Source organism: Zeus faber, assembly GCF_960531495.2.
Source record: "Zeus faber genome assembly, chromosome: 18".
Taxonomy (NCBI): domain Eukaryota; kingdom Metazoa; phylum Chordata; class Actinopteri; order Zeiformes; family Zeidae; genus Zeus; species Zeus faber.
In genome coordinates, this window is record NC_137210.1 from 701,549 (window position 1) to 722,959 (window position 21,411).

Consider the following 21,411-nt stretch of genomic DNA (forward strand, 5'->3'; position numbering starts at 1 on the left):
CCTCGGCAGACGCTCGGTGCCTCGAAGGACATCGTGTGCGAACCAATCAATGTGCCCATGTGCAAAGGCATCGGATACAACTTCACCTACATGCCCAACCAGTTCAATCACGACACCCAGGAAGAGGTGGGCCTCGAGGTGCACCAGTTTTGGCCGCTGGTTCGAATCCGCTGCTCCCCGGATTTGCTCTTCTTCCTCTGCAGCATGTACACCCCTATCTGCTTGCCGGATTATAAAAAGCCCCTCCCACCGTGCCGCTCAGTTTGCGAAAGGGCTAAGAGAGGCTGCTCCCCTCTCATGAGCCAGTATGGGTTTGAATGGCCCGAGAGGATGGGCTGTGAGCAGCTGCCCCAGCTGGGGGATGAGACGCTGTGCATGGACCAGAACAACAGTGAGAGCACAACGCCCCCCTCTCCCCCTTTGCCCAAGACCACAACCAAAGTCCGCATAAAGCCTGAGAACCCCTTGCAGTGCGACAGGGAGTGTCGCTGTCGAGATCCCCTGGTTCCTGTCACGAGAGAGTCCCATGCCCTGTATAGTCCGGTCTACACTGGTCCGCTGTTGAACTGTGCACAGCCATGCCACCAGCCCTACTTTTCAGTAGACGAGCGGGTGTTCACCACCTTCTGGTTGGGGCTGTGGTCGGTGTTGTGCTTTGTGTCCACCTTGACCACTGTGGCCACATTCCTCATCGATATGGATCGCTTCAAGTACCCTGAGCGGCCCATTATATTCCAGGCCACCTGCTACCTGTTTGTATCTCTGGGTTACATCATCAGGCTGCTGGCAGGGCATGAGCGAGTGGCCTGCGGTTCAAGTGGCACCATCGGCGGTGACCATCTCCACATCCTTTACGACACCACTGGTCCCACCCTCTGCACACTAATCTTCCTATTGGTCTACTTTTTTGGCATGGCCAGTTCCATTTGGTGGGTGGTGTTATCGTTCACCTGGTTCCTTGCGGCAGGGATGAAATGGGGCAGTGAGGCCATCGCAAGCTACTCTCAGTATTTTCACCTGGCTGCCTGGCTCATCCCTAGCGCAAAGACCATTGCTGTCTTGGCCCTCAGCTCTGTGGACGGGGACCCTGTGGCTGGGATCTGCTACGTGGGGAACCAGAGCCTGGAAAACCTCCGGGGATTTGTGCTGGCGCCACTCGTGGTTTACCTTTTCACCGGCTCGCTTTTCCTTCTCGCGGGCTTCGTCTCTCTCTTCCGCATCAGGAGTATCATCAAGCAAGGTGGGACTAAGACAGACAAGCTAGAGAGGTTGATGATTCGCATCGGTCTCTTCACAGTGCTCTACACAGTCCCGGCAACCATCGTGGTGGCGTGTCTGGTTTATGAACAGCACTATCGGCCCGATTGGGAACGAGCCTTGGCCTGCTCCTGTCTGTCAGAGCGCCAGCAGCTGGGCAGAGGACCAGACTACGCCGTCTTCATGCTGAAGTACTTCATGTGTCATGTGGTGGGCATCACCTCTGGAGTGTGGATATGGTCAGGAAAGACGCTTGAGTCCTGGAGGAGACTTTTTACACATTGTCGGCCGCAGAAGGCAGCCGCACCTTCCTCCATGTACAGCGAGGCTAGCACCGCCTTAACAGGCAACACTAGTACACTAATGGCACAGGGCATTTACCACAAACACCCTCCTCCCCCCAACATATAAACCAACCGGCAAATAGTGCTGGGACTGAACAGTTGCTACCAGTCCCAAAGCAAGAAAAAACCCTGAAATCCACCTTGAGCAATGCGGTTAATCATCTCAAGAGAAGTTGGTGTGCCGTGCCGTTCTTATATACAGTATAAAGAACTGGATTCCTACTCTAAGCCACACTACCTAAAAATGTGCTTTGGGGAAAATATCAAACAATTGCACGCAAATGTTTTTCTATATCGAGGAATATGACTCAAACGGACAAAACAACCTGTATTGGAACTTTAATGACAGCTGCGAGATAAATGGAGGGTGCAGAATGCAACTACACACCTTGTAAGCCTTACCAACGCAACGTCTACAGACGATGCCGATGCAAAAAACCTGCGGCCCTAAACTGATTTGTGAAAGGAATCACTTCCTCTCAAGAATATACCTCGATTATCTCTCAAAAAAGTTCCTCATCAATGCCCAAGTCCTGAAATTACGTTTAACGAAAAGACAGAAAAGGACAGAACATAACAGAAGCGGAATTGCACAGTATTTGTTTATTTTTATTTCTGTGTATATTGCAACCGTAGACTTTGATGTATGGGCCTACCACATGTAGTTTCTAATTCACGCAGGTCAGCGCCATCGTACAAGCTAGGAAACTGAATTCTAATTTGTGTTTGCTTGCGATGCAGTTGTATTAAAATCTGTACAGCATGTGGGGTTTTTTTGTATATTGTGTCAATTTAAGTTTTCCAGAATCAAATGAGGAAAAACCTACTTTCAATTTATCACCTATTATGTGAATATGTTACATATATTTCACCGTGTTATAATGCATTTCATTTTGTATAAGGGCCGACAACAGTTTAATCTTCATTTCTAACATAAAAAAACAAAACAAAAATCCTTTACAGCTACAACCTGATTTACCAGGTTTCGATTGCACTCGTTGGAAGGTTCGCAGAATGAATCGTCCCCTTTATAGCAGAGATTCCAAATTTGATTAATATTATCACAATTATTAATATACTTAACTACAAATGTAGGTATCAAAGGTGATGTGGGCGTACACACGTTAAATGAACAACACATTGTATGGTTTCCTTTTTCTGTGATTGTATGTTCTGCAGGCCTATGTTAATGTGTATATTATTGTAATTCAATGTGAAAACAACCGACTGAATATTTGTTACTTTCAACCTTATTTTGTGTATATGATGAATTGATTTGACTGCTAATATTATGTATATACATGCTGAAGACTGAAATTTGTCTTTTTTCTAAATATTTATGATGTCTTTGGTTGGGTTTAACATTAAAGCTGTGGGAAACAGTCGGTCACTCTGTGCGTGTTTATATATTTATATGAATGTCTGGGTTTAGATTTATACCTCAACACCACAAGAGAGGGCATTGCGTTGTCTTGCGCAAACACATTTCCACTGATTTTTCTATCTAACAGATATTAATAAGTAGTTTCATCAAGTCTGGGATTGTTTCTATAATATGCCTAATTCGTTTCCAATCAATCAAGGTGATATGCTCTTAAACATGCAAGTATGCACACACACACACTCAAATTAGATTCAACCTGGAAACTTCTGACAATGACCACAACAAGGATTTGTTACATGATAAGTGTTTATTTAAAATACTCCATCTGCATTTATTTTACAATTTAAATACAAATTTCACAGCTAATAGCCTACATAGGAGGCAGAACCAGAGAGAGGGGGGGTGGTCTCAGTCACACTTTGTATTTCTGCTCTTAGGTTCAGTGTTTGGGAGCTCAAATCTCCTGGACAGCTGGACTGGATAGGGCAAGGTTTGAACGGGCGAGCATAGAGATTTTCGGGGGGTGGACTCCACAAGGTAGGTCCCACACAACATTCCCCAGACCTGAACTGAAACTCAATGGTGGCTTTCAGGAGTCAGGTTGGCAATACTTAATAATAGCTCAACTAGTTGTCTAGATGTAGAGGCTTGCACATCCCCTGTGCGTCCTGTAGAATGGATCATTTAAATGTCATTAGTATTCAACACCACTTGAACTCCTACTAACAGTAAACATGTTTTACAGTTACATCATATGTACCATTACCCTGAAGTCTTTCATCCACAAGGAACAACCATAAGTGTATTTGACTTATGCCTGAATGAAAAAAAATATATATATTTCAGGCCAATCACACGCCAGTTATTCTATACACATACCCAGCAAAAAGACCAACATGTAAAAATAACAGCTGATAAATGAATGTTGCCTTTGGTGTTCTAGAGGCCAAAACAACTTCATGTTGCGGTTTGTGTTTTCTGATGACAAATTTATGCAACCATAACAGCCATCATGCAAACTGTTGTTCCCACGCTGATGGGGGGGGGGGTGGGGGGGGGGTGTCAGGTGATCAATCCAAGCCCAGAAACCTGACTAGAAGGTGCAAGACCCTGGCTGGTGGCCATTTGTGACCATTTCTTCACTATGACAGCACAGCATTGGAGTGTCTTATGCCAATCAGGTTGTCGGCGCTGAAGGATCGCCTCATTGCAGCCCGACCGAGAACCTTGTACTTGTCTTCACATAGTCTGGAGATGGCCTGTGGACAGAGACAAACACATCACCCTTTTTTTGGAAAACTGTGTTCGATTACATTGCGATGTCTATTTGAATGATTAATCGTTCAGCCCTAATAGTGACACACAAGAAATAATTGAGAAACAATCATTGTGGATGTGTCATTATACAATCATATGTGGATATTTTGTCAATCATAATATCGAGACATTAAATGTTGTGTTTACCGGTGCATTGAAGGATAAAATTCAAGTTAATTTTACCCAAGTCCACACTTTCTTTTAGTGGAACAATGTTAACAGTGACCAAACTACTGCCCTAACCAAAAACGCAATAACAGGAAGACACACTTTAAATATAATTATGGCAAACGTATGGAGTAAAAGTACATAAAACAACTAATAGCTAAACCAGCTGCAGACTGAGTCAACCCAGAAAAGCATCCGGAACAGAAATCACAATTATAAAATATCGAGAGATGACTGTAGCAGCCCTATTGTAGAGTAGCTGACCTCTAGTTTCTGGGCTCGCTGGTTGTTGAGTGGCTCCAGGGGGAGGCTGAGGCTGTTATTGTCAGCCAACTGTCGCAGATCAAAGTAGGATTTTACGTACACACTGGTTGGGACGTTGATGTTGAACTGCAGCAGCTCCAGGAGGTGGCGCTCCATCTCGTTCCTGAAAAGTAGATCGTTTTACAATCAGTTGAATTTTTGTTCCAAAAAAAAAGTTTGAGATCTCTAACAAAGTGACCTCAACTCCTTGAATTCTAAGTCCTGCGAGCAGACATGCGGATGAACTAAGCGCTGCAACACAGCCTACATCAGTACGAAAACCCCGGCCCACGCACCGCAAGGCCTGGTTGTACATGTTGGGCATGATGGAGTCTGCATGTCCTCCCCATGTTCACGTGGGTTTCCTCCGGGTGCTTCAGTTTCCCCCACCCCAAAAGAGATGTACATTAGGGTTGAGTTACTCCTGCCGATGCCCCTGACCAAGGCATCAGTCAAGATCTGGAGCTGGTCCCCAGGCACAGCTGTGTGGCAGCCCACTGCTCCTACGCAAAATACTAGGATGGGTCAAATGCAGAGAACACATTTTTCAGATATTTCAACTTAAATAGTAGGCAGCATTGGCGCATATAGCATCAAATTATGTAATTTGCGCAAGTATTCCTGAAATCTCGCTTCTGCCAAAAGAGAGGCTTATTTACGCTAGCCTGGTTATCCTCTTGGCTAAAAGGGTTCCTGAGAGTCATCTAAAAAATATTCCAGCTAGGTTACCAGGACAACCAATGCTTTCCTTCTAGCCTGGTCAGGACAGGCTGGTATTAAATTGTCCCTGTTCAGTGTCTCAGACCTGCCAACCTTGGGAAAATATTTTGAGTACCACAATAGTGTAACAGGGAGTCTCTGTGGCGTTTGAGTTACTGCAGCTAAATGACTCCGTCAGTTATTAACACCGTAGCCATCTCGTAACTAGGCTTATCACATTGTTAGCAAGCTACTATGGCTAACTGTATACAGTATACAAATTCAGCTCATTAGGATATACCCTTTTAACTGCATCATCTTGTAAAGTTACCGAACATGTTTAGCAACTAGAGATGCACCAATTGCAAAGTCTGACCTGCTGATTCCGATTTCCGATCTGCTGTACGTCGAGGACAAATACATCTCGTGATCTGATCATGCTCACACTGATTTTGACACTGTTAATTACTGGTCATTATTCATTATGGAAAAATAATACAATATGAAACAGTCACTGAGTTCCAATAAAATATAATCTGGGACTGTTACCAAGTTTCAGTATAATGAAACCTGTAACTTCCTGAGTTTTAGTAGGACACAACATATAACTAACATGGAAATGTCCAGTTTAAACTTCAAATGAAAGTCTCTTTCACCTTAAGTGCAAATTTACCTTTATATTATATTTATATGGTGCTTTGCAAATTAAATTGCAATTATTACAAAAAAAAAAAATTAAATAAATCGCCGACTCTTCTCACTTTCGTTTACTGCAAGTCCTCCTTCCCTCACCATGCGTTAAACCAACTGAATCAAATCGAACGACTTGTTTTACTGAATGACTAGGGCGTGTAAGTATGACCAGCACAGAATCATATATCTGACACTTATCGGCGGGTGAAAACCAACCAATTCCGGTCATGGTTGATCAGTGCAGCTCATGTTTTAAATGTTAACATCATGGTCACATTTTTGTGCGGTATTGATTGATTTATTTCCGTCATTAAATGACCACACACACACACACTTTTTTTGCGTGGTTTCGGCTGGCATTTCTTACTTGCGTATTTTGACTAAGAATTGCATAGTTGGTACACAAAATGCGTGCAGGTTGGCAGGTCAATTGCTAAAATGCCTGCTTTTCCTGTCAATTAGATTCACGTAAATAATAAATAAATAAAGCAATTATCATACATATCCCGATGGAGCTGCATCCTCCGAAGAGAATAGTTACTACTGGGTATTTTCTGCAAATACAGAGTAGGTGGCAACGTATTTATATAATTAGTGGGACAGAACATATCTTGGCAAACAAATAAATTCAATGTGTGTCCTTGCGAATGGATAGACGCAATGCATTTATTTGCAACATTTTAGTTTGTGCTATGGAAACAATTTCATTGTAAAATAAATATTTAAAAAAAACGGGGGTGATTGAATCTGCAAGTTGGTATACTTTGTAGCAGTTTCTTAAAAAAATATCTATCACTTATTTTCAGGGAAAGGAATCAAGTATAAATTGAACATGCAAACAATTTAGTAATTGCAGTAAGCAGTAATTCCTGCTTTTTGGATGTGAAAGAAATGTCATGTTCTGTATTTATCATGTTCCACTCTGCATTCCACTGATTGATCCTTTGACCACCTAGAGCATGCACGTAATATCTTTATCTTCAACATCTCTCATGTCGCTGCAAGCGACGTTAAGAGAAGGAAGCAGCCCGTTTCCAAGAAAATGTGTGAATGAAACAGGGAGAAGCATGCAGGAGATTACATTGGCTTCAGAAAGTATTCACACCCCTTCCCTTTTGCCCACCAATCTACACCCAATAACTCGTAATGACAGAGTGAAAACATGTTTAGAGATCTGTGTAAATTTGTTAAAAATCAAACACGGAAATCCTTCATTTACTACATAAGTATTCAGACCCTTTGGCAGCAATAAAAGCTTTGAGCCTTCTTACTACAAGCGTTGCACACCTGGATTTGGAAAGTTTATCCCATTCTTCCTGGCAATTCCTCTCAAGCTCTGTCAGATTGGATGGGAAGCGTCTGTGAACTGCCATCTTCAGGTCTCCCCACAGATGTTCTATGGCAGGGGTATTCAATTAAAATTCAAAGAGGTCCAGTTAGAGAAAACCTCCTAAAGCAAAGGTCCGAAACATTGTAATGTCTCTTGTGTTATGATTCAGTGCCATAGATTTATACTGAAGTAGCCTAGTAGTTGTATTCAAGTCTGTATGTAGTCAACAACTGTCAAATCAAATAAAGAAAGTACAATTCCATAACATTTCAACATTAGTTATTGTCAGTTTTTGCATTGAACTGGATGGATTATAAATAATAAGTACTCTTATTATAAACAAATGTTCTTTTCTTTTGAACCTTATCAGTCACATTTCAATAACAGTATGTTACAAACGCAAATATAATTTACACCTAGGTTACAGCGGCCCTTGAGTGGACCTCGCCGCTTCAGCAAGCACTCAAGCCACATCTGGTACCTACACCCGCCTGTACCGGTGTAGGTACCAGATGTGCTAGGCCTGCGCGAACACCACTGGCCATCTCATCCGCGCTGTTGGGGAGTGGGAGCCTGTTTTTTTTTCAAACCAGGCAAAAAACAGTCATTACCGGAGCCAAACATCAAGCAATTGATGAAGTGCCTTAAAGCGTGACACACTTTTCCCGAGGTTTGGTACCTGAACACCAAAGTTACATAGTGCAAGAACAGGTGTTCAGGGGGATTGGTGGGAATAAAAGAGTTTCCAGAGGTATCATCAAATTGATTCTGAAGCGGTTATTTTAAGGTAAAAAAAAAAAAGTTACATAGTGTTGCTTTAAAAGTACTATTCTAGAAAAATGAAATAAGGGTAGCTTGAGTTTCCCTTTCTTTTTTGTGAACTCCATTTCACATCTTAACAGTCTCAACCAATTTTATAATAAACAATCCTAACACATGTTAACAACTGAACAGCTTTAACACCTAATTTTCTTTCTATGCCACTCCGCCACTTTCTCTTATTCAGTGAGAGAAGGGAGCTCCAGTTTGTCCTGCCAGGATTTAAAATCTGGGCTGGAATGGTGTCAAGGCCATTCTCATACGCATGTGTTCTGTAGGTGCTCATTGGTAAACCTGGAACAATTTTTGGTTGTAGTAATGTTCATAGTTCATAGCTACCCCAAAGCTGTATGTGGAGCCAAACATGGTCAAGATGGACAGGGCTACTTTCCTCAGACATGGGAAAGCTGTCTAAGACCATTTGCAGCCAGAAAGTGGCAGGGTCAATTCCTCCAAAGTGCTCTTTCAGGGCCACATCTGCTTGGAGATCGACCAGTTGCATCTGGAGAGGCCCAGCATTTGCCCACTTGAAGTGCTGCGTGACTTCCTTTGAGAACCCCCCTGACATCTGTGATGAGGAATGGACCTGGACATGGTGAGCTGCTGTCCAAGGCTGAACCTGTCAAAACATTTGCTGAAGTTTACAATCAGTTTGTCAACAAAGTCAACAAAATAAGATACATCTCTTTACCCTGAAACTGTTCCTGCACTGTTGGGAAGTATCCACACAGTCTCCCTGCAGGTCTTCCTTAAACACCCCAAGTTTCCTCTGGAAGGAGCAGACAGCTGTCACCAAGTCACAAACTGAAATGTCCTGGCCGCGTAGCTTTAAATTCAGTTCATGCAGGTGTGAAGTGCCATTTTCTCATCTTCTAAAAAGAGAGAAAATGGCTTTGCCTTCTGGCTCCTAACTTGTGCTTCAGATAGACCAAAAGCGCTCAACACCCTGCCACTGCTGAGCCATCTTACATTGTTATGCAGCAGATGATCAGCATTTGCATCAACTTCTCTGAGGAATTCCCTGAGCATGCTGATGGTAAGAGGATGCCCTGAAAAAATTAATCACTCATCATTGTGTTCGTCAACTCAGCTTACTCATCTGACAGGGTGGAGCAAAGGATGAATTATGCAATGGTAAGAGTTGACGGTCAGGATTGTCTTCCTTCATTCTTGCCACAGCTCCTTCCGCCAACCCTTCCATGGCAGGGATCTGTGGTTATTGAAGCTAGGGTTGGGGCCAGGGTAAAAATTTTCTAACTGGTTTGATATGAAGCCAAACACTGGACTACCAAATTTTTACCAGTAGGTAATGCAAAACCAGATATCACAAGGCAAGTTCCATCCAGAAACCCTAAGTTGTGGAATCAAACTTCACAAGCGCGAGTTAAGTTCCATCTGGAAGCCGTTAGCAAGTAAGCAATATGCTAAGCTTAGCTCAAGCTGATTGCGCATCTGGCTGAGTCAGTCACACTATAGCGAGTGCAAATGAGTCTGACACACGGGAGCTAGCAGACCCGTGAGCTTCTATTAAATCAACAGTGTGGGAAAATTTTGGGTTCCCAGTGAACTACGACAGCAATGGAGAGCGAGTGCTGGACTGGACGAGGACGGTGTGTTGGCATTGCTCAACAGTAAGGTATGTGTGCGGAAACAGATTGAAACACTCCTAATACACGTTTTATTTTTTCTACTGTATATTGATATTTAGTCTACTATTTAAGTCTAGACCCTGAATATAAGACAACGTCACTTTTTCAAACTTACTTCTAGGAAAAAAAGTCTTATACAGTGGTACCTTGACTTACGACTGGAATTCGTTCTATGAGAACGGCCGTATGTTAAAACAGTCGTATGGCAAAGCAATTTTCCCCCATATGAATTATGAAATCATGAAGGGTGAAAATAAACAAAATACACAGCACAAACACAGTAAATATGAAAAAAATGTCGATAAGCCACGAACTACATGCACACACGATGTAGGTCACCTGCTGACTGACTGCTGACTGGCTGTCGACGCGCCAACTGCAAATTTCCACGGTCGTCGGTCGCAAGTCGATCCAAATTTTTGCGACTATCGCCACTCGTATCTTGGATTAGTTGTAAGTAGATGCAGTCGTAAGTCGAGGTACCACTGTATTCGGGTCAATACGGTTATTTGCCATAAAGTCTATTCCCCTTTTCGTTAATATCTCCTTTATGGCCAGGCAGATTTCTTGTTCTCTTGTACTGGTCTGAAGGGGTCTAACACCAGGGTTTCCCCCCCAGTGTATTACAAGAGTATTGTAGAGCAGATGCCCGCCAGGCTTAAGCATTGGAGTTTTTTAGTTTTAAGGTTATTTTTTATTTATGAAAATATCAACATTGACTGCCACATATTGACTTTCTGCCTATTTTATTATTATTTTAAATGGGTAAAATCGTACTTCATTGTAGCACACAACGTGTGGAATGTATGTGTGAACACACTCAATACGGAACTTCTCCATAAAGGAGGCTATGTGGAAATGACTACCTAATGCCTTCGCTGCCTTTCCCTTGCGATTCCCCTTTTGGTCAAGAGCCAAACAGCCACGGCACTTGTCAATGTCACATTATGGTCACTGAGCCAATCAGATAAAGGTAGGGATTGTAAAAGTTTTCACTAGATAATACCCGATTCACACAAACTGTCAGTTATTTATTAACATGTGAAAAGTATATGAAAAGTAATGAAGGACAAATGGGGTTAGTTCATAAAAAATCTCTAAAATAGCAACAATAAATTTTTTTAGACAAAAATAAGGATAAAAAATAAAAATAGCTCCGGACCATTTTATCAATTTATTTTAGATGTAGGCCTATTTAATTCTACTGAATTGCCTTATTGAAAATAATAATAAATAAATCACAGTGCGTGCAGCATCCCCACCCCCCTATCTGACTCAGTTATTTCTCAGACTATTGTCTCTCGTCACTCCCCTGTGTGTGTGCATGTATGCGAAAGGCACACACACATGTGTGTGCCTTTCAAGTCTCACTCACTGACTTGAGTCACAATGTTTATCAGAATGCAAAGATTTGATTGGCTGAGAAGCTACACATGAGACGATTTACAACGCAGGCAATTGGTAGTAAAAGTGACGTAAAGGCAAAAAAAAAGCTGTGCTGATTAAAATAGAAATACTCGGTCAATGATATTTTGACGGAGCAAATATTTTAATAATTTAGCGGTAAGGGTCCAGATAGGATGGCGTCTAGGTCCAGACCGCGGTCCCCTTATTAGTGACCTCGGTTCTATGGGGTATAAGTCTGGGCTTTGGCTGGGCTACTTGAGGACAGTCAGAGACTTGTCGTTAAGCCACTCCAGCGTTGTCTTGGCTGTATGCTTCGGATCATTGCGTGCTGAAGCACCTCTCTCTATTTGGCCTCAGAAATCATACCCTCAATTCTGCCCAGTCACCGTGCCCCTGCCACCGAGAAGCACCCTCATAATATGATGTTGCCACCACCATGTTTGGGATGGTATTAGCCAGGTGATGAGCAGTGCCTGGTGTTCGCCAAACATAGTGCTTGGAGTTCTGCCCAAAGAGTTAAATTTTTGTCTCATCAGAACTATTCAAATTATTATTATTCAAGATTGGCCTCTGTCTAGCTAGATAGTCGTCCTTCTGGCAGGTTCTCCTGGAGCTCTCAGAGTGATGATTGCGTTCTTTGTCACCTCCCTGACCAAGGCTGTTCGTGGCCAATTACTCAGTTTGGCCAGACAAACTCTTGGAAAAATCCTGGTGGTTCCAATCTTCTTCCATTTTACAATTGAGGCCACTGTGCTCCTGGGAACAACAAGCTTTAGAAATGGTTTTATACTCATGTCCTGATCTATGCCTTGCTACAATTTTATCACGGGGGTCTAGAGAGAGTTCCTTGGACTTGATGGCTGTGAATTGTGGGACCTCATATACACAGGTGTGTGCCTTTCTAAACTATGTCCAATAAATTAAATTTGCCACAGGTGAAGTCCAATCAAGTTCTAGACACCTCAAGGATAATTAAAGATAGGATCAGGATGCACCTGAATACAATTTGGACCACCACAGCAAAGGGTCTGAACACTTATGTAAAATTGTGAAAGCATGTTTTTACTTTGTCATTATGGGTTGTTGAGTGTAGATTGATGGGCAAAAATGGCAATTGTATCCATTTAAAATTACACGTACATGTACAAAGTGTGCAAAAAGTTTGTTACTTTCTGAAGCCACTGTATGTACTGTACGTAAAATCAACTTCTTCATGTGGAGAAATAGATGATTTGATGGCAATCTTTCAAATTTGACTACTACAAATTAAAGGTGGACTGCTTTATTGTCACCCGACTATTGGTGATATAACCAAATATGTAGGGCCATAAATAAAATTGATCAAAAATAACAATCAAACATATTCAATATAAGATGACACATTCCCAGGGGCAAATTGTCCCTCATTTATCCCCCACCATTTTAGAATTTTAATATTGTCTCTAGCTTTGGGATGCCTGCCATAAAACTCCATCAATCACCATAAATCTCCTGCTCCCACTAATGAACACACATATTTGGCAAATGTACTTAATTTCGCCATTTTCAGTATTGCTTGGGTTTCAAATACAAAATAAGTCAAAATTGAGTACCTTTGCCAAAAAGATATTCCCATGTGAGGTCAAAACTGCTTTACTGCAATTTGCTCTGTCAATTGGCATAAGTGTCTCTGTATTGACACTGGCAGTAGACAAGGTTAACCATTATAAACCATTGCGCAAAATTTACACAATATGTATGCGTTTTCACACTTTAAAAAATCTGCCGTCGATTATGACCTTTTTGGGGAAATTTGCTTCTATCTAGGGACATTCCTCCACGTTTACAAGTTTGTTACATTTGATAACAAAAACTTTTATTTATAAATCAAAAACCTCTCAGAAATACTGATCTTTATGAATATGCATACATTCTAAAACGTCTTTATAGCAGTGAATTCTAGACAAATTGGTAAAATAGTGGTTCCAGATTTTATATTTCTTTGGCAAACTGTTGATGAGGGGGCAGCATCACAACTGAAAACTTCTACAGACAAATAGCAGCTAATCACTTCTTTAGATGAAGCCGATCCGTATCAGTGTAACAACCTTCAAAAAAACTCCACCTAGTGGGAGTATCAGACTATCCCCTTTCATCCAGATTTCCTTCTGTATCTTTCCATCACAATCACTTTCATAGACATGAGGGAGGCGGGGGTGCTATGGCCATTGCATCAAGGATGCTTTTTTAGTCAGGAAAGATGGTGTGTGCATGTTTGTTGTGTTGTCTGGTCTCCCAGGGTAACTAATGGAGTGGGCGAGAGCCTAGGCTATTATGTAGAGGCAGTGAGAGCACTCGAGATCCACTCCTCCCTGATCCCCCCCCCCCACCGCTTTTCATCCCTACATCTATGCCCTGCCCTGGCCGCACTCACAAAGGCCACTTCAATGGACTGGATGAAAACAAGAGTGGAACCAATGCAGGACGGACGGACAGACAGATACAGAGACAGAGCGAGCATGCACGCTCCCACCCACACAGAAACACACTGGACTAATTGCAGAAGCAATGCACTGTTGCATTAGCTTACCTCAATCACACATTCATTAAACTTAGAACATGTCCCACCTGATTCAATTTGAAGGTTATATTGTGTTTTTGTGTGTGTGGCCCGAAACCTACGTGTCCTCCACAGTGATATCCTTCAGGATCTGGCAGTAGTCCATGTTCCAGACAGCCTGGTCATCCCAGACCTTGGAGGCCAGCAAGATGGCCCCAAGGATGATGCACTTCCAGTTGTTTGGGCAGATGTCTACCTCTGCGTATGTCAGCAAGCGCTCCAGGTAGACCTGGATGGAGGGTTGCACAGCATTAGATGATAATGATGGTGTTTGGACTGGGTGTTTGGGGTTTACACATCAAATACATAAAGACCACAACGCCAGGCATAGGTTTACAAATAAACAAGGCAACATGCAATTTGTGGCTCAAACCCCAAATGAAGAGAGAACTCCAGTGACATTGGTTCTCTTAAGCTGTGGCATTTTATGTTTGGTTATTCAAGCATTTTCTCCTGCTGTTTAATTCTCGCACAACATCATAGTCTTTATACGTTCATTGTTCCCAACATGACTACAAAGCCTAGAAGGAACAGATAGGCCAAGCAGTGCACTTCAGGGGGAATGGCAAGACATAGCAATTACTGATTTGTGTCCCATCACCAGTGAAGCGTCGATCTTTGCACTTCGGATTTTGTACATTACCAGCTTGAGTGTCCATTAGAATTAAAAAGTGACAACTTACTGGTTGTACCTGCAGACTCTAGCAGTTAAAAGCCACTCTGTGCCTTAGAATTCTAGACAGTGTATTAGCTGTACAGTTTGCATCAGTCAGACGTGAGGATGTTGCGAGGTACAATCTAGGCTTTACAGAGTCACGGATCTCTGGTCCCCACTCCATCTCTTACACCAAAGTCTTATTTGTGCCGACTCCTTAGAATAATTTCTATGGGTCTACTGCCATCTAGTGATAGATTGTTGTAAAAAAACCATTTTATTTGAAATGAATGAACTACTAAGTGTCTAATGCAGTTGACATTATTAAATAATAGATATAGATACCGAGATTTTATAGGGTAATTAAACAGTAATTTAATCCAGGGATGAATGGTTTGATTTAGAAAATATCACAATGTACATTACTACTGTTAACAGAGTTGACTGTCTGTAATAAGGCAGAAAAATGTGCTTTCCTACACAGCATTGGTGAGGGAAACAAACATCACCTCTCAAGTACAAAATGAGAATAACTTAACCATTAAGGTGGCATGGCCGGATCGCAAAGTGCAAACAAATAAACGCCGAAAAAAAATGAAAACATTTGATTTTTTCAAAACATTCAAGTATATGGTTTGCCATTTTTCAACCCAGGCATGATTAAAATATTGATTCATAGAACAAGAGCTGTCACAATAATTACATAATCGCCTGGTCACAATTATTTGAGGTAATCATTATGTAAAATCGAGTCTACAGTCATATTTCCATCCAATTTTAGGGGGAATTTGAGGCCAATGTGAGAAATAAGGCAAGGTATAGACTGCAGAGTTGGCAAATTCCATCAGTTGAGTTGAGGAATATAGAACAAAACAGTTTAACACTTTTTCTTTGTTGTTCAATATGTTCAATATTAACAAATGGCTTTTCTCCATAAGGTGGATGTGTATCATTACACGATCAAATGCTTACACTATGATAGGGGCATATAATGAACAAAAAATACTATTGTTAATCGCAATTATTTGTATGAAAATCCTCACAACATTTTATGAACATTACACCCCTACACAGCACAACCTCACTGAACGCTTTACAATTGAGGAACTTACCGCTCTGAAATGAGGCCCAATGAGTAGGTTCAGCAAACATGTGCACAAAATTCCCACCCGATACAAGACGCGTGCATGTCAGCCAGATTTGTTCTTACCCACGTACTTATTTTAAAGAATCAAAACCATTCCGAATTGACAGGTGCGTGTTCGCCAGCAATTATTTAGCATATAACATATATATGTCCCTATTTATCCACGCGAGGAAGTAACTGTGGCTGTTTAGAGATTAGAGTGGGGGAGACAACTTGTATAATGCACTAAAAAGTTAAACATGGCCGTTAACTGAAAATATACCTATTTAACTGAAATAGGTTATTGTTTCAGAAGTTGAAGCCAGAAAATGCATTGTTTCACATAGCATCGCATCTGAAGTGACTGATGCAGGTTTGGGCTGCAGTAACAGCCAGCAGATGCTGTGTCTTGAGGTTTGCACTCTGTCTGAAAGAATGCAATTATTGGTTAAATATTTCTATTTATGAAGTGAATGGAGGCTGGATGGTGCTTTGATGTGTACCTTGTGTGATCCAATAGTGTTGAGCATGCCAGCATTGAAACCGCTCTACACCGCTGTCTAGTGGTCGTCGTTATGAGGAAATTATTTGTAGATAGATAAAGACACACACACACACACACACACACAGTATATACATGCACACACATATACATGTGTCTACACACACACACACACACACACATATATACATATATACATACATACATACATATACACATATGTATGCACACACATATGCACATACGTATGCACACACATATACACATACATACACATAGATTCACATACAGGTATACACATGCATACATATACACACACACACATATATACACAATGTATATACACACAAATCTCTTGAACACACACACACACACACACACACACACACACACACACACACACACACACACACACACACACACACACACACACACACACACACACACACACACACACACACACACACACAGTATATACATACATGCATACACATATACACATACAGTATATGTGTGTGTATATATACACGCTACTCACAAAAAGTTAGGGATATTCGGCGTTCGGGTGAAATTTCAGGATGAACCTAAAATGCTCTATAACCTTGACAGGTGAACTTAATTTGACCTTCTCTAAACTTTTGAATGCACATGTCCAACTGTTCAATGTTTCAGTACTTTTTGCACAACTTGCTGTTCTCTAACAAGGAGCTGAACGGCAAAATTCCCAACAGGTGTTTGATCCATGAATCGACCAATACATTTCCTGGTACAATTAGAATTGGTATTTAAACAGTCCTCTTCATCATGCTGTTCACATTTTGACATCATGAGACCAAGACGACACCTAACAATTGATCAACAGTACATGTATGTATATACACTACTCACAAAAAGTTAGGGATATTTGGCTTTCGGGTGAAATTTATGGAAAATGTAAAAAGTTCACGCTACAGTGATATTATATCATGAAAGCAGGGCATTTAAATAGAAGCATGCAATGGTGATTTCCTCATCTCAAACAATTTATTAAAACAAAAGCCAACAACAGTGGGTATACCACAACAAAAAATGTCAAGGTCTCAATAACTTGTCATGTGCCCTTGAGCATCAATTACAGCTTGACAACGACGTCTCATGCTGTTCACAAGTCGACTTATTGTTTGCTGAGGCATGGCACCCTACTCTTCTTGAAGGGCGGCCCTTAGGTCATTGAGGTTCTGGGGTACAGAGTTACGAGCCTCTACACGGCGACTCTGCTGATCCCATAGGTTTTCTATGGGATTCAGGTCTGGAGAAAGTGTGGGCCACTCCATTTGAGGTGCCCCAGTCTCCCACAGCCGTCCCCTAATGATGCGACCTCCATGAGCTGGAGCATTGTCGTCCATGAAGATGAAATGAGGCCTGTGTTGTTCATGCAGGGGCACAATGACTGGATTAATGATGTTATTCAGGTAGTATGGGCTTGTCACTGTACCATTCACAAAGTGTAGGGCAGTTCTGTATTGACTCGACACATCTGCCCACACTGTAACACCACCACCACCAAAGGCTCGTCTGGTGACACCAATGGCTGATGCATAGCGCTCTCCTTGACGTCTCCAACATCGTTGGCGGCCATTTCTGCTCAACATGAATCGACTTTCATCAGAGAACAGCACTGAGGCCCATCGGTCCCTCGTCCAGCGTAAATACTCCCTGGCCCATGCAAGACGTAGATGCCTGTGCCTGGTGGTCTGGTCAGGTACCCTTGCAGGTCGTCTAGCACGTAGACCACGCTGATGTAAACGGAATGGTCTGACGTGACACTTGGGTGCCTCTCACCTCCCTTAAATGTGCCTGGAGTTGAGTGGCATTCATCATCCAGTTCCGCAGGGCACTGTTCACAATGAAGGGCTCATCAGTGTGGGATGTGGCCAAAGGACGTCCACTTCTATGCCTTTCTGTGACTCTTCCAGTCTCTCTGTATCTCTGTTGCAACCTGCTGATGACACTCTGTGACAATGTAAGCTCAGTGGCCACTTCCCTCTGAGAACATCCTGTTTGAAGCCTGGATTGAGATCTGGTGACTGGAGGCCATTGGAGTACAGTGAACTCATTGTCATGTTCAAGAAACCAGTTTGAGATGATTTGAGCTTTGTGACATGGTGCATTATCCTGCTGGAAGTAGCCATCAGAAGATGGGTACACTGTGCTCATAAAGGGATGGACATGGGCAGCAACAATACTCAGGTATGCTGTGGCGTTTAAACCATGGTCAATTGCACAGACAATTAATTCTATTATATAATTATAGAACCCAGAATCGCCATTGTGGCGCCGCCCCTTGCGGCCGCCTGCACTAGCACCGCGTGCCGATAACGCACATTTGAGTATTTTTCGAGCTTATAGAGCTTATTGTGCGTAATCATCGGGTGTCATGACATTTCACTGCATATGTGTATGACCGTATGTGTATGTATGTGACAAATATCTCTTGAACTTGGTACTACGGGGCCCAAAGTGTGCCAAGAAAATATCCCCCACACCATTACACCACCACTACCAGCCTGTACTGTTGATACAAGGCAGGATGGATCCATGCTTTCATGTTGTTCACGCCAAATTCTGACCCTACCATCTGAATGTCACAGCTGAAATCCAGGCTCATCAGACCAGGTAACGTTTTTCCAATCTTCTATTGTCCATTTTTGGTGAGCCTGTGCAACTGGATCCTCAGTTTCCTGTTCTTAGCTGACAGGAGTGCCACCAGGTGTGGTCTTCTGCTGCTGTAGCTCATCTGCTTCAAGGTTCGACGTGTTGTGCGTTCAGAGATGGTATTGTGCATACCTTGGTTGTACCGAGTGGTTATTTGAGTTACTGTTGCCTTTCTATCATCTCGAACCAGTCTGCCCATTCTCCTCTGACCTCTGACATCAACAAGGCATTTTGATCCACACAACTGACATTCCATTCTCTGTGAACCTTAGAGATGGTTATGCATGAAAATCCCAGTAGGTCAGCAGTTTCTGAAATACTCAGACCAGCCCGTCTGACACCAACAACCATGCCACGTTTAAAGTCACTTAAATCCCCTTTCTTCCCCATTCTGATGCTTTTGAAGTTTGAGGTTCAGCAAGTCATCCTCACCATGTCTACATGGATAATGCAATGAGTTACTGCCATGTGATTGGCTGATTAGCTATTTGTGTTAACAAGCAATTGAACAGGTGTACCTAATAAAGTAGCCAGTGAGTGTATACACACACACACACACACACACACACACACACACACACACACACACACACACACACACACACATCAACATACATATATACACATACATAAACACACATACATACACAAATAAACACGTAAATACACATCCATACACACACGTATACACATGTACTGTGCGTGCACACACACACACACACACACACACACACACACACACACACACACACACACACACACACACACACACACACACACACACACACACACACACACACACACACACACACACACACACACACACGCCAGTATCACACCTGCAAAGTGTGAATCCTTTCTAGCCTGCATATGTAAAGTTAAAAACTGCACATAGTACAGAGTTTATTTAAGGACACTAAAATGTCATGGGATTTTTCTTCACGAAATTTACTGTTCGTGAATGTTGCCCATCGTGCTGTGCCCGTTCAAAACATGGCTGTTGGCTCATCCAAACAACATCACACTCCGACTTTAACTGCTGCACGTACAGGTTTCACTTGTGAAAGTTGCAGTGCCTTGCTGTGAAAAACACTGGGGAAATACTCTCACGGGAAAAAAACACACCCAAGTCGAGGCAACTCCCTCTCACGGGACTATAAAACACCAGGTTACACATCGTTTATCATGGACAACATATTAATATTACTTGATTCAAGTCATAGGGAAATACATTCTCACGGGAAAAACACCCCCAAAATGTGCTTTTGGATAAACTGACTACATATTGGGGCTACACTGCGGACGTCGTAAGTGACTTAGTCATAGCCCTGAAGCCCCGTCCCGCTGCTGCAGAGAGCAGAGCAGCTTGCTGTTCGCTTGTTTATTCCAAGTTTATTAATATAACACGTGTTCTGTGTACAAATTGCACCAAAAGCTTTAAGTCATAAAGACATGTTAAATCTCCTTTTAGAAAACAGAAAACTCACATTATGGTCTCACTTAATTAGTTCTTTAGTTTATTTTTTTTCTAAGTCAACATTTAAGACTTTAAAAGATGTTTGCCCCATCGGACTGTAGCGCAATAGAAAAGAGTTCAGCAAGGTTACATTATGAACAGTTAGAAATGATTGGAACCGACATTTCAATTAGGGTCGATAAATAGCGAGCCAATCCTTCATACAAAACTGAGAATGCAGCAAAATTAGTTTGTCTTTCCATGTCCATGGCATCACTCTAACATGGCGGTGCAGTGTGAGGGATGGGAGCTTACCACGGTGACAATGGTACACTCTGCAGTGAGCTGCGCCGCACTGAACAGAGTCCGTACAAAGCGGTAGATGAGCTTGTGTTCTGGGTCTGTTTGGAAGTAGCCGTCTGGTATAGGCTCTCTCTAGAATGAAAAAAGCAAACATAGAACTTTCAAATATCCATTTTTATTCGAGGTTGACAATCCTGCTCAGAAAAAATACAAAACAATGCACATCTAGAAACAGGGTCTGCAATGCGATACAGAAAAATGTATAATGATCCGATACATTTAAAGCTGATGCAATATAGCACAGATTCAATCTCAGCTCCATACAATAATAGGGGCAAAAGTATTGGTTGGTCATTCATTTCCTGGGGGGGAAAAAAACATAGAAATCTGAATGTCATTAAATTATTGCTTTAATCTCTGTTTGACAACTATGAGAAATTGCTATTTGTGCCTAGGTGCAATGATTTCTATTAACTTTGTTCAAAATAGGACATCCAAAAAAAGGTGTGCCATAGACCAGAATAGCGATTTTAGAAATGAGCGAGTCGGGTGTTGCTGCGGTGGGTCACAAATACATTGTGTGATCTGATCACGCTCATGTGATAGGACAGCCGCACATATGGACTACCACCGTAATTTTAAGATTACCACAATAGTGAGATTTGTGATTTTGTGTGTTTATTAATGTTCATTATTCACTATGGAA

At 42.1% G+C, this 21,411-nt stretch overlaps 2 protein-coding genes across 2 annotated transcripts in view; one reads left to right on the forward strand and one right to left on the reverse strand.

Moving 5' to 3' along the window:
• Window positions 1-57: 57 nt before the first annotated feature.
• fzd5 (frizzled class receptor 5) lies at window positions 58-1,668 on the forward strand (the record flags this gene model as incomplete). Its single annotated transcript, XM_080019494.1, has 1 exon — window positions 58-1,668. One exon carries the CDS (start codon window positions 58-60, stop codon window positions 1,666-1,668), a length of 1,611 nt encoding a protein of 536 aa, XP_079875620.1.
• Window positions 1,669-3,350: 1,682 nt separating this feature from the next.
• LOC307244345 (cyclin-Y-like protein 1) overlaps window positions 3,351-21,411 on the reverse strand; it is a gene marked incomplete at its 5' end in the record, with an annotated part of 33,876 nt that continues 15,815 nt past the window's right edge. Inside the window, 4 exon segments of the mRNA XM_080019495.1 lie at window positions 3,351-4,244; window positions 4,735-4,897; window positions 14,032-14,198; window positions 20,718-20,837. Coding sequence (XP_079875621.1) covers window positions 4,128-4,244; window positions 4,735-4,897; window positions 14,032-14,198; window positions 20,718-20,837 — 567 coding nt within the window. The 3' untranslated portion in view covers window positions 3,351-4,127.